The sequence below is a fragment of the Leptopilina heterotoma genome, unplaced genomic scaffold (genome assembly GCF_015476425.1).
Source record: "Leptopilina heterotoma isolate Lh14 unplaced genomic scaffold, ASM1547642v1 Lhet_16, whole genome shotgun sequence".
NCBI classification, from domain to species: Eukaryota; Metazoa; Arthropoda; class Insecta; order Hymenoptera; family Figitidae; genus Leptopilina; species Leptopilina heterotoma.
In genome coordinates, this window is record NW_025110874.1 from 276,201 (window position 1) to 290,245 (window position 14,045).

At 27.0% G+C, this 14,045-nt stretch overlaps 1 protein-coding gene across 2 annotated transcripts in view; it reads left to right on the forward strand.

Moving 5' to 3' along the window:
- The first annotated feature begins 87 nt into the window (after window positions 1-87).
- LOC122498820 overlaps window positions 88-14,045 on the forward strand; it is a 40,958-nt gene continuing 27,000 nt past the window's right edge. Inside the window, exons 1-5 of one of the 2 annotated variants that reach the window (XM_043606759.1) lie at window positions 110-260; window positions 792-918; window positions 1,207-1,400; window positions 2,233-2,340; window positions 12,616-13,315. In XM_043606759.1, the coding sequence (XP_043462694.1) occupies window positions 241-260; window positions 792-918; window positions 1,207-1,400; window positions 2,233-2,340; window positions 12,616-12,757 (591 nt within the window). In that variant the 5' untranslated portion in view covers window positions 110-240 and the 3' untranslated portion in view covers window positions 12,758-13,315. Of the gene's footprint in view, window positions 261-791; window positions 919-1,206; window positions 1,401-2,232; window positions 2,341-12,615; window positions 13,316-14,045 lie in introns of those variants that run through there. The other variant, XM_043606758.1, reaches the window with a different exon arrangement.

The following is a 14,045-nucleotide window of genomic DNA, read 5'->3' on the forward strand; positions in this document are numbered from 1 at the left end:
ATTCGATTATCGAAACAAATTAAAAGAATAAAAAATGAAAATATAGAGGCTAGTTAAATATTATTATTCTTATTACTATTGCTATTATTGGAATGTCATTATGTGCGCTTCACTTAACGTTCGCAAAACCTCTTTATAACTGTACTAGTAAGAAACGAATACTGGTTGTACTTTGTCACTGAATAAAGACCAGTTCAAAAATTTCGTGTCCTGTGATGACATGGTCTTTAAAATTAAAACATGGTCCAACGGCGGATTACGTAAGAGTCTTTTTATTTTGTCTATACTGTTTTCTATAAATTCATTAAATAAATTTTAGAACTAGGTCAGTCCATGCTTAAAAAATCAATGTTGTGTACTACTTTTTCGATTTTCTTAAAACTTCGAAATTTTGTGGTGGAATACATGCCAGTAAAAAGCACAAAATTGATTTTAAAAAATTTTAGATTTATGAGGTTTTTAAAATTTTTTTTAAAATTTTGAAAATTATATATTTCTAAGAAAAATGAACGAAATTTAATGAATTTTTCAGTAAATTTTTATTACTTTTTAAAAATTTTTAAAAATTTTTAAAAATATTTCGTACAAAAATTTTTTTAAACAAATAAATTAAAAAACAATTTTAAATAAACAAATTTTTGAAAAATGCAATTTTTTTTAAAAGAGCACGTGGGGAATTCTGTCATGTATTTCACCGCAAAATTTCAAAGTTTCAACAAAATCGAAAAAGTAGGGAACACCCTTGATTTTTAAGGCATAAAATATTCTGTAGGAACTAATTTCTGTTTCAGAGTTATCACAATTATTGCAATGATAAATATTCTAAAAATATTGGGAAAAAATCAAAATTCAGAAATGGCCAATATTCTTCATCGACCAATTAGATCTTTGACGTTTCCCTCCACGAGTACAATGGGTGTTTGTATTTTTTATTAATATTCTACAAAGTAAATGTAAGCACACTAAGTCAGAAATAATACAATAGCTAAAACCAAACTAAAAATTAAAATTTTACTGCAAATTCATGAAATATTATTCTAATTTTAATAATATTTTAATATTTTAATAATTTTAACAGTAGAAATTTTAATTAATTTTAATTACTAATCAATTTTGTACTCCTTCTGTGTTAAAAAATAAATGTGTGCATGGAAATTTTTATCACGATTCTTTTGAATTAACAATAAAATTATCAAATATCAACAGATATTTTTTGCATTAGCTGTACCATTAGAAGCTCCACAAAATTCAATTTCGATGTCTTACTTTTTCGAAGCCACTTACGGTCTTCCAAACAACCTAACTGATTTTGGTTCTGTAAGTAAGTCCTATTCTCAGAGGAAGAAAAGGAGCATCGACAGGAAAACCATTTATGAACTCATAGAAAATAAATTTACAAGGTAAAGTAAATTTTTATTTCATTTATGTTATGAATTTTAATTTAAATGGTCTTTTGCTTTAGCTAATACACATGTTACAAACACAAATTATTATGAATAAATAATAAAATTTATGTTTTATCTAACCTGTTACAATAGTCTTATTTTGAAGGCCCTCTGTTTACATTAAACCACCTCTATTAAAACACAAAAACTTATTTACTTCGAAAATAATATTTTAACTTACACTGTGTAAATAAACTTGTTTTTCAAGTAATAAAGTAGGAAATTATTATTAAACAATTATTAGTTAATAAAATATAAGATTATTATATTGAAAATTCCTTGTTATTTCGTGAAATTCAAAATTCAATACAGTGACTCATATTCACTGTATACACATGACATTCACAACAAAAATAGTTTATAATATATGTAACACTTTAAATTCTTAATCACATCGGAATATAAGAGTTGACACCAGAAGCAAAATAAATCACAAGTTTACTAATTTTTAAAACTTCTTATTGCAATGTGAAAACATTATTGGGGTGTTCTATGCACAGGGTTAACTTCGAATCTCAGATTTTCTTTATAATTTGACATTTTGGTTTCTTAGGGGATGTACATAAGTTGTAAAAAAAGTTTTTCCAAATTTTAATTTTGCAAGATATTGTTTTTTAAACTTTTAAGTTTTTTTATTTATTATTTTCTTCTCCTAAAACCATAAACACATAATGAAATATAAATGATGTTCGAAAAGTATTTAAAGCGGTATTCTTATTTTATATTTTTATTAACAAAAATATATAAGTACCTTAAAAAATTAAGTGTATACATTTTTTATTTTTAGTTCTGGATTTTCCGGAAGAGGATGTCTATTGAGGTCAATCTGTGAAACATCTGAGCAGTCACTACGACACAATGGAGTCTTAGGAGATGTATTTCATGTTCTTTTCACGTGAGTTTCTACATGAAAATTACCTATTTTATAATCCTGCTTGCTCTCTAATATGAAGATATTTTTTCAAGAACATAAAAGTAAAAATTCTAGAAGTGTCCCTCCAATTTTTACAAAGTTGCAAAACTTAAAATAACCTTCTGTATTTTTAAGTACAAGTAGATAATAACAACAATTCATGTCATTACTTCATTTATTAAATAGACAACGTTAACTGAGAGTAGGTTGCACCAAATTAAATATTTCATTCTGCACGTACTAATGATGAAAATAAAGTAAAAATTTTATTAGTTGTGGAAGAAAAGTAATTTTGAATATTTTTTTCTTGAAAAAAATTTCACATTTTTTTCCACTTACCCGCGTAAAAAATGTTGGCTACATCAAAGCTACCCCAAGTCTACCTAAAGGCTACCTGAAGGCTACTTCAAGGCTTAGACTTAAAGTTGATGAAGGCTCAAAGCGTACCTTTAACTAAAATTTTGCTCAAGACTCGCTTAACCCTTAAACCGCACACTTCTGAATCCATCCTTAAACCGCACACTGGGTGTGCGACACCCGGGGACTTTAAAGTGTGTTCTCCAAGCTGGAAAAGGATATTATGTTTCAGAAAAATTATCTTATGTACCTCAGTACATATATTTTGAAGGAAAATAAGTTTCATAATGATTTATTTAATCTTAATAATTAAAAAAGTGTTTTTTAAATCTACTGAAATCACCTTAAACCGAAAACTGGGTATCAGCCACCCAGAAATTTTTTGCTGTTAACTACATAAAGTTATCAAACACACAAAGACACTTGGGAGACAAATCTCCCTCACGGAACATAAAGTTAAGTACAAAATGTGACGTCCAATAGCGACATATGTTCAATTTTTACGACTTTAAACGAGATATTAGAGTAAAAAGCTAGAATATGGGTGTCGCACACCCAGGGTGCGGTTTAAGGGTTAAATCTCTAAGCTGACATGAAGCTTAAAGCGAACCTGAAGCTAAAAATTTGTGTAAGATTTGAAAATCATGTAAAGCTCAAGGCTTGGCTGGAGCCTAAAACTTAAGACTCATTTGAGACTTACAGTATATGCCGTACCTAAAAATAAAAACTCGCGGAAAGATTTGAGTCTCGCTTAAGGCTTACTTAAAGCTTATGGCTTGCTTAAAGCTAAAAACTCGCTGAAGACTCGTTGAAGACTTACTTAAACGCTTAAGTTTGCTTCAAGCTTATATTTCATTTAAAACTTAAAACTAGCTCAAGGCTCGAATTCATGATTGGTTCAAGTCTAGCTCAAAACTAGTCTAGTTAAAAAATCATTTAAAACTTTAAGCAAAGACAACAATCACAAACTACGACAACTTTAATTTGCTTATGTTTTAATAGAAATGAAAATATTTAGCAAATCAAAATATTGATTATTTCATTATATTTTATTCCAAATAAAGGTTTAAAAAACTATTGATATTTTTTAAATTTAAAAAGCTTAAAAAGTTATTTAATTTTAAAAATTGTTAAATTCCTTCAAATTTAAAAAATTATAATTTTGTAAAAAAACAGTTATTCAACGTTAAAAATATTTTTTATTTTTCTAATCTTAATAAATTTAAATAATATAAGAAATTATTAACTTATTTTTAACAATGTTTCCGATGATTTCGCAAATTATAAAGATTATTTATTTATACACTCGTCTTTTTCCCTTAATACAAGCGTTTACAAGTGTCCTCGAGGAAATTTTCTTACATATAACATTTTCTTATATATTATTCTAAATTTTTGCGCCTACAGAACGACTTGAAAATTAGGAGTACTAGCATTTGCCTGGACCACCCGTCTAATGGGTTTTCTCGCCAGTGGAGAGGAAAACTGTAGAAAACTATATATATATATATATATATGTATAACGACGTCTAATATACTTCAACGTCGAACCTCCCGCTTACATTATCTCACGTGCCGGTAAAATACCAAGCCAAATGGGCGCGAACCAAGGGTGCTTACTAGGGTGTCCCAAAAAAATAAAAAAGTTTTTTTTTATTGGGTCTTATCCCCTAAAATCCTTTCAAATTGTGTAAAAATAAGAACACAATATTTGTAAATAAAAATTTTTAATATTAACCCGTTGTTCAGACCCTTTGAACCATAAAAACGCTAAAAATTTAGTGTTTTTTCATTTTTAACATAAATATAAATGTCAAAACATAATGAATAGGGTGTCATTTTAAAGATAATTAAATTACCTTTCGATCCATATGTCACAGTATAAGATTCAATGAAAATTAAGAGTGTTACAGTCGATTAAAGATCAAATTTCATGGAAATTTTGATGATTTTTAGACACTTAAGTAACTTGTACTTTTTTCACATTAAACAGTAAAAAATATTAAGATTTTAATTTTTTTATTGAGAGTCTGCAACATTACAAAAAATTTTAGCCCTTGCGGACCTCGATTTGATTTAAAATGACAATGATACAGTAGATTTAGTGAACGAAACTATTTTTTTCATTTTTATCATTCCGTCAACATTTGCAGCAAAAATTAAAACAATAAATTTGGATATAACCACTAAAGTTACTAAAATCAGTGATCAAGAAATACTGAAGTCGCTGATTTAGAGTCCAATGTCAGTTTTTCAAATTTCAAAATGGCGGAGAATTTTATAAAAGTCGATCGAATTCGTCTCAAAATCAGGTAACGGATTTTGAGACGAATTTAATCGACGATCAAATTATGGATTTTTGTAATGTTACAGACTCTCAATAAAAAAATTAAAATCTAAATATTTTTTACTGTTTAATGTGAAAAAAGTACAAGTTACTTAAGTGTCTAAAAATCATCAAAATTTTCATGAAATTTGATCTTTAATCGACTGTAACACTCTTAATTTTAATTGAATCTTATACTGTGACATATGGATCGAAAGGTAATTTAATTATCTTTACAATGACACCCTATTCATTATATTTTGACATTAATATTTATGTTAAAAATGAAAAAACACTAAATTTTTAGCGTTTGTATGGTTTAAAGGGTCTGAACCACGGGTTAATATTAAAATTTTTTATTTCCAAATATTGTGTTCTTATTTTTACACAAATTAAAAGATTTTTAGGGGATGAGACCCAATAAAAAAAAACTTTTTATTTTTTTGGGACACCCTAGTGCTTACCCTTGGTCCTAAAACGTTCACCAAGTGAGAAATCTATCCGACTGAGCTAATCTGTCGGTATTATAAATATTATAAATTATATTTAATCATAAACGTGTCATAGCTATCAAGTTTCCAGCGTCGAACATAGATAAGGCTAAACGTCTTGATTCGTGACGAATAAATGAAAGATAAGTGGGAGTATGGCTGTAATGCTAACGAAAACGAAATTTTGAATTTAGATGCGTGCGAAGCTACAACCCGCACAAATGTATTGCTTTTGTATAAATATATTGGAGTAAATTTCTTTATATTTCCCCTTCTGCTGTTTTCCTCAACTGTTTGTCTCAATCGCGCAAATTGATTGTTAACAACTTTGATGTAGTGTTCGAATTCAAATGGTGGACCTTCAATTCGATTATGCACAAAAACTAGATATATGGATAAAGATCGGAACAAACAATAGTATTAATAATAAAGAACAGGGTATACAATTAAATCTTACTAACTGTATTATGAGTACTCTCTAAATCTGAATATGTAAAAATTCACATATTTGTAAGTTATAAGTCGTTCTCTTGTTCAATAAGTGCATATACACTTATAATAAGTGAAATTTCACATATTCAGATTTAGAGAGTAGATTTAATAATTAAGAAATATTTTTTTACTGAACACCGCATTCAATGTATCTCTAGGTGTTCGCTCTCTTCCTCTTTTTTCCATAGCAGTCTTGATTGTAATTGGTCTTTTCTAATCAATTCTATCAAAAGACGTCTCACCATTTCTTCTGGATTATAGGTCAGACTCAAAACATCGTGAATGATAGAGTTTTTGACATAAATATTTTCAGTTTTTGTCAACTGCGTATGGCCTTCAGTTTTCACGGATATTGATGAGGGCTAAATAAAATTCGGATATTTAAAATTATTATTATTACTAACCATATGTAAGTGAATACATAATCATTATGTATTCACATTATATATATGCGAAGAATACCATTACTGTATTTGAAGAACAGTAATACAGTATGTACTAGGGTCGCCACAGATCAGGGAAATTAAGAAAAAGCCTAGGAAAGTAGAATTTATTAAGGAAATCAGGAAAAAGTCAGCAAATTTTATTCAAAGTTCAAGAAAAAATTAAATTCTTGGAATTCATAAAATAATTCTGAATTTTAGTGTTTAAAAAGATTTAAAAATTTAAGGGGCCATATAAAGTCATGAGGCCAAAAAAGTCCCTTTTTCTTGATTTTTTTTCTTAAATGGTTCAATATATTTATTCAAAAAGTTTTGATTTTTTAGAGAAGTTTAAATTTTAACTAGTGATTTTTGTTTTAAAAAATCGACTATTTTTTGTTGTAAAATGTGTCACAATAATTTTAAAAAAATCCTTCGTCCACCCCCAAGAGAAAGTATTCTAATAACAAAATCTTTTTTGTTTTTTGATATCAGATAATCCTGGCTTCTGTAATCGTGTCTACTGTTACGTCACCGTAACCTATTTTCAATAATAATATGCAGAATAATAATTAATCTTAATAATTAATAATAATAATCATGTTAATTAATAATATTAATAATAATCAATAATAAATTGTAATAATATTATCAAATAATAACAAACAATAATAAATTGTAATAATAAACATAAACAATAATAAATTGTAATAAATAAGTTAAATATAACAATCTTAACAACAATCTTTAAGAAATAATAATAAACAATAATAAATTGTAATAATAAATATTAACAAATAATAACAAAATGTAATAAATAGTTAAATATAACAAATATAACAACAAACTTTAACAAATAATAATAAACAATATAAATATTAAATAATAGAATTATAATAATAAACAACAACAAAATTGTAATAATAAATAACAAATTAAAAATTAACAAATTGTAACAAATTATAAATAATGAATTGTAACAACAACAAATTATAAACAATTAATGGAAATAACAAAATTATAAAATAACGTATGAATAATAAGCAATGGACACGTGCAATCTAATAGTGAGTCACCACAAGTGTTTCTATAACAAAGGGTTTCTCCAAATGCATGGAAAAGCGAACGATTCTCCAAATGTATGGCAAAGCGTACAGTTTCTTCAAATACATGGCAAAACGTACAGTTTCTTCAAATACATGACAAAACGTACACTTTCTTCAAATACACAGGAAAATTTGGGTATAAGAAGAGCCAGACCATCAACAGCAGTTCAGTCTAGAAAAGCAGTCAAGAAAATGTAGTCATCAATATTATAAGTCTCAAATTGAGAAGTGGTGCTCTGCACAAGTCAGTCTTAAATTTTTATCTATAACAAGTGGTTCTTCACGACCCAGTGCTCTAAACCCAGTTTCAGTAGTTGTCCTTTACTCTACGTATATTTCAAAAGTGCATTTTGGAAAGTCGATCTGGAAGTCAAATTTGCCATTTGAAAAGAGTGTTCCTGTTTCTCGAGACACAATACTGCATCCAATTAGTCAACCATTAAAGGACCAGTGCCATTATACCTGAACGTCTAGCATCACCCTTTGTCCCAAGGTAAACAATCAACCACTCTAAGACTCACATTAGAAAGCCTATGTCCATCTCTTATTTTCATCAATTTTATCTTATTTCATAAAATACACATACATTTGTTCAACTAAAGTAATTTCTTGTTATTTACTACCCCGTCCCTATTTTAATTAATTTTAAAATAAAATCGGGAAACATTAGGGAAATTATAATAATTAGGATCGTAACACTACAGAAAAAAAATACAAATTTTTAAAATAATAATTTATAACGAAGAAATTGATTAATATTATATTATGTAATAAAAAAATAAATTGTTATTTTTAATAACATTACAATCAATATGCAAAATTTTTTTAATAAAAATATTGAACCATTCCAAAGAAAATAAATACAGAAAAATCGCCTTTTTTGTCTTAATGACTGTATATGCCCCCTTAAAAAGAGTTTACTCGTTTCTAATTTTTTTTCAATATAAACTTTAAATTCACAAAAAAATTAAATTTTGTATTTCTGACAATATTTATAAAGAACTTTGTCAAAATATATCAAAAATAATTGATTTAGAGAATGAGTTTGAAGAAAATGACCCTTCTTTGTATTAAGGTGCACCAATTTCCTTGTCAGAAAGTCTGTTGTCCATTTTAGCGTTGACATCAAAATTTAATATATCAGGTGTTATTTTAGCATCAATTTTAACGTTAATTGCGATGCATTGCCCACAGCCAAATTTTTGCGTGGAATCTCTTTATTTTTTTAAAAAATATTTTGAAGACTATCAATCCCCTTTATGTAAACATTATTATTGTGAAAATTGCTTTAAAGATTTACAAAATGAAAACGATCAATGCACCAGATTTACGATGGCTTATTGTACAAAGAGTTAAGTCAAGAAGGTGGAATTTTATAAAATCAAAATAACATATCTTTTACCTGGTACACCGACGGTGTACCAGTATTCAAATCATCTAAATTCTCCTTTGTCCTGTATATTTAGTCATTAATGAACTTCCGTATAAAGAAAGGTTCAGGAAAGAAAATTTAATAATTATTGTTGGGCTTTGTTTTGGAGATAAAAAACCTATAGCGACGTTAAAACGAAAGGGTGTTATTAAGAATACTATTGTACCAGAGAAAAAACCAAAAATAAATCGAAATGTAAGAATTGAAAGTTTTTTTTAGAAAATAATAAGGAGAAAGAAAATATTAATTTTACGTCTCAAAATTCTGAGCCTGTTATTAAAAAACAAATTTTTATGAAAGGTCTCCTTTAATATTATTAACAATTACATTTTATTATGTGCAAAATGTTATGAACAAGTGCGTTTTACTTTATAATGTAAAATATCGACAAAAAAGTTATTATATTTTCATTATTTTATGTTTATATCAAAATATAATAAAAATTTTGTGAATTCCTATTTCTAGTATTTTTTTCTTTCAATTTCTCGACAACAAAATGCTACTATTTCATACTTTTTTTGCCTGCTACTAGACTTCGAAGCCTGTTCTCGTCTTCTTAATGAATTTCTGTCCAAATTTCGACAATTATATCGTCTTGAATATATGTCTTGTAACATACATTCTTTACTACACTTTGCAGACGACGTTCGGACGAAAGGACCAATATGGGTATACAGTTGTTTTCCCTTTGAGGATAAAAACGGAAAACTTAAAGCACTCGTGCAAGGAAGTAAATCAGCAAAATTACAAATATATTATGACATGTCATTCTTTATAAATACATATACATAAGTAATGAAGGACTTCAGGAAAGTTCAAAAGCACATACATTTTGTAAGACGTTACACGCACTTTCTAAAAAAATTAAATTAACAACAATAGGTAATGATTTATATGTAATTGGTAATGTTTCAAAGTTAGTTATACCACCTGTTATACAATACGCTATTATTCGTTATAATATCTATGGAGAGCAAATTAAAATCTTTCACAGACTATACAAAAGTCAAACTGTATTTTCTTCAGAAACATATAGGTACTCGCGCAAAGAAAACGAACTCCACATGCGTAAAATATTTCCATATCGGAATATTTAAAATAGGAAATATTTACTTTTTTATAAGAGTATTTTAATTTATTTTTGCTGACTCCAAAAATGGTGGTAAAATTTAAAAATTCAAAATGGCGGACCCAATATGCCGGACAAAATTTTTTAAAAATTCTTCGATTTCAATAAGACTTGGTACTTTTACATTTTTGAGGTCACTGAATTCAAATATGATGGTAAAATTTAAAAATTCAAAATGGAGCATCAAATTTAAATTCTGCATTAGAAAAACAATCAAATATTAAGTTCTATTGAAATCTAAGCACTTTTAAAAAATTGTTTCCGCCATATTGGGTCCGACATTTTGAATTTTTAAATTATTTTTGTCCAAGGTTCATTTATTTTGGTCAATTCCTTCATGAGAAATTAGGTTTTGAACGCGAAAATGCAAAAATAACACACTGTGAACCGCTCTTTCCAATGCATTAGTTTTCTCACAATTCCACTTCAAAGTTAGGTACTTTGACAAAAAACAGTGCAAAAAATCAACTTTGTAAACTTCGAAGTCGTTTTTCTCGAAATTTTTTTTCGGACCGTAGGCGTAGGTCCCTTTTAACTGTCCCTGTCACATATGCATAAAATTACGCAAATTCCAGATGCTTTCGAAAATGTAAATGTGAACAATTTACAGTGCGTAGGTTTTCAAATTACCTTTCGAGATAAAAGAGATTCCGTATTTCATTTTGCAGCTGAACCAGTTAATACTGTTGATTTCACTGTAAACAATGAGATATTAAAAAGCGTTGCATGTTAAATTTACACAAAAGAATTTAAAGAATCCACTTTTAGATTGATTACTGTTCAAACGAAAATGAGTTTTTTCAGAAAATAAAATTAAAAATGTGTATTTCTTTCTTCTTTTGTTTTCTATATATGTGACGCTCCACGAGAAAAGGGACCTTATTTACTCTTGTCATAAGGTCCCTTTTCTCGTGGAGCGTCACATATATTTTTGTAATATGTGTAAAAAATAAAGAATAAAATAGGATTAATTATAATTATTTGTGTAAGATAATTAATATTAACATATTTATGATTAATATAATAATTAATTAATAAGTATTATTTTGGCATTAATTTTTTTTAATTTTATAAGTTGAATTATCTTACTTTTGACGCAAGTTTAAAAAAATAACAAATGAAAAGACAGTCAATTCTTTACATTGACTGATACATTCATAATGAACTAAATGAATTAATAATAATGAAAAATTGATTGTGATTCTCAAGTTTTTGACATTATAAATTAGAAATAGAATTTGGCATTTTAATAAAAGAATAATAATAACGCTTCTTAATAATCACGCATGTTTTCAATGCATTTCATTACAATCTGTAGATGTGCTCCTAGAAAAAGGCAAAATTTAGTTATTTACGGTCAAGTTTCAGGTGATAATTATTTTAATATTTTCTTTATTTCTAAAGGCACATTATTTTACAATACGAAGATTTATTCGTCTGATGAAGTCGAATAAGTTTTTGATTGATCAAACGCCACAAAAGTCAGTGAAATCGACCGGTTCTGTGGATTTACCCAGATATATAAAAAATGTTTATTTTGCATGCTTTTCTAAATTTTTTAATTTCTCCGAAGCTAGTTAACATTTCTTCACGTTCTTAGACTTATTTTAATCGCTATTTAATGTAGAATCAAATTTATTTATAGGAATGTTGGTAGTTATTTATTTTTACAAGGTGCGAGCCGGGAAAGTCAAATTATAACATTTCGAAAAATTAAGTGATTTGCACATTGTAAAGAAAAATATTTACCAAAATACCGATAAATAAATTTAATTTTCCATTAAATAAAAATTAAAATGAGTCCAAAAACGTTTAAAAATGTTAATTAGCTTCAAGGAAATTAAAAAATTAAGAAAAGCATGCAATATCAATATTTTTTATATGGAATACCGTCCACGAGTATCAGGACGATTACATTCGACTCTATGAAAAACATGTAATTACTTTTTCAATCATATTTCGGAAATAAAAGGAGATAAGACGCCCCACGGTGAAAGGGACCTTAAGTGCTCTTGACTTAAGGTCCCTTTCACCGTGGAGCGTCACAGATACAAAAAAACTTAAATACAGTTAAAAATATTATTAAATTTTGCGTAAAATAAGGAGCCTTTGAAGTCATTTTGTTAACTATTTTTTGAGTTGTAGAGTGAAAGAGAAAAAAATTACCAAATTTTTCTCTTTTTGGCCTCTTGACGTCAACATCTCTTCTATTAGGTATCATTCTTTCATAATTTTATCAGCTTTTAGGAAAAAATAGAGATAATTTTTATTCTTTTTCTATTCTACGTTTAACGCTTTTTACACTATAATGAAAAAAGTGGTATCCACTCCATTATGGACGGCAGTATTAATATAAAAAAATTGGTAAAAATGCAAAAACAAAATTTTTAAAAATATAATTTTTTTAAGGAAAAAATTAATACAGTAAAAGTACTACAATAGTATTTACAATATTCATTTGAAAATGAAAATTATTAAAATTAATATGTATTTTTTTAATAGACCATCATCATCTCAAAAGGAAAATTTGCCTCAAGATGTATTTGACGCTGAATTAGCTGGACGCAATGGATCCTGCCTGAAATACAATCTTCTTTGTCCTATGGGACTCTTTGACTTGATAGGAATCTTCGACTCACATTGAAATTATGTCATATAGTAAATTAAATTTTCGAACATATCCTTCCAAATCCAATAATTGAAAAAAAATTATTCCATTAAATAAATAAAATAAAAAAAAAATTTATTTTTTTTTACAAAATTCTTTTCGTCTCTATAAGATAAATAAAAAAAATTTTTTTTAATAATTCCTTTGTAGTAAATAAATAATTTATTTTTTACAAACCCTATTAAGCTTTTACTATAGCTACCAAGTGTTTTTACAAGTTTTGGATTGGATAGTTGAAAAAGTTGAGGATAAAAATAAACCAAAACGCGTGCGAGAAATGTGAATATTATACTATTAAAGAAAGTTTATTAGGGCTTGCCTATCACCGTTTTCAATTTTTAAACCATTATATTATGGCATATTAATAAATAAACTAAAACCAAAAATGCATTTATGGCTACATTATCTTAGAGCCATATTATTAAATGGACCAGTAGTTAATTATTCGTCACTGAAATACGAAAAAAAGAATAGAGAACTCAAAGAAGCTGCTGTTGGAACCACATCAAATGTTAATTTACCTTGAACTTATTATACGGCTTATTATTATTTATTATTAAACTTTTATTACAAATACTGTATATAATCTTAATATCTTAATAAAAGAAAATAGTACAAGCTTTTATACATTTTTAAAAATTTTCTTTTTCTTTTAATGATTTTTTCACGTTTGATCTCTTTCTTTGGTTGATCATCTTCTGGCTGTAAATTTTTGGAGACTTTGGAGAATATTCATCAGAATGAAAAAATAAATTTCCAGACTGCATGGTAACTAGAATTGTTACAGAATAATTTGAGTTTTCAAACAATATGTATATTGATATTTCAATTTTAAAAATTCCACTGTACGTATTCTCATATTTATCGACGAAAATATAATATATATGTTAAATATAAAATCTAAAGTAAAATATCGCTCTCTAAATCTGAATTAGTAAGAGTTTCTACTAATTTGAATTAGTAACTCAGTTTTTACTGTTCAATTAGTACGAGTTTACTTTTCAATTAGTACGATGTAACTAATTAATAGTGAACTTTACTAATAATTAGTAAAATATTACAAAATATTATTAAATTTTTCACTAATTCAAATTAGTGACAGGTAAATCGAATCAGGAGGCAATTTTATTAATTTGCAGACGAAATTTATAAATTAACTATTTAGGAAATTTATTTTATTTATACACTCGTCTTTTTGCCTTAATACTAGCGTTTACAAGTGTCCCCGAGAAAATTTTCTTACATACTATAAACTTATTCTAAA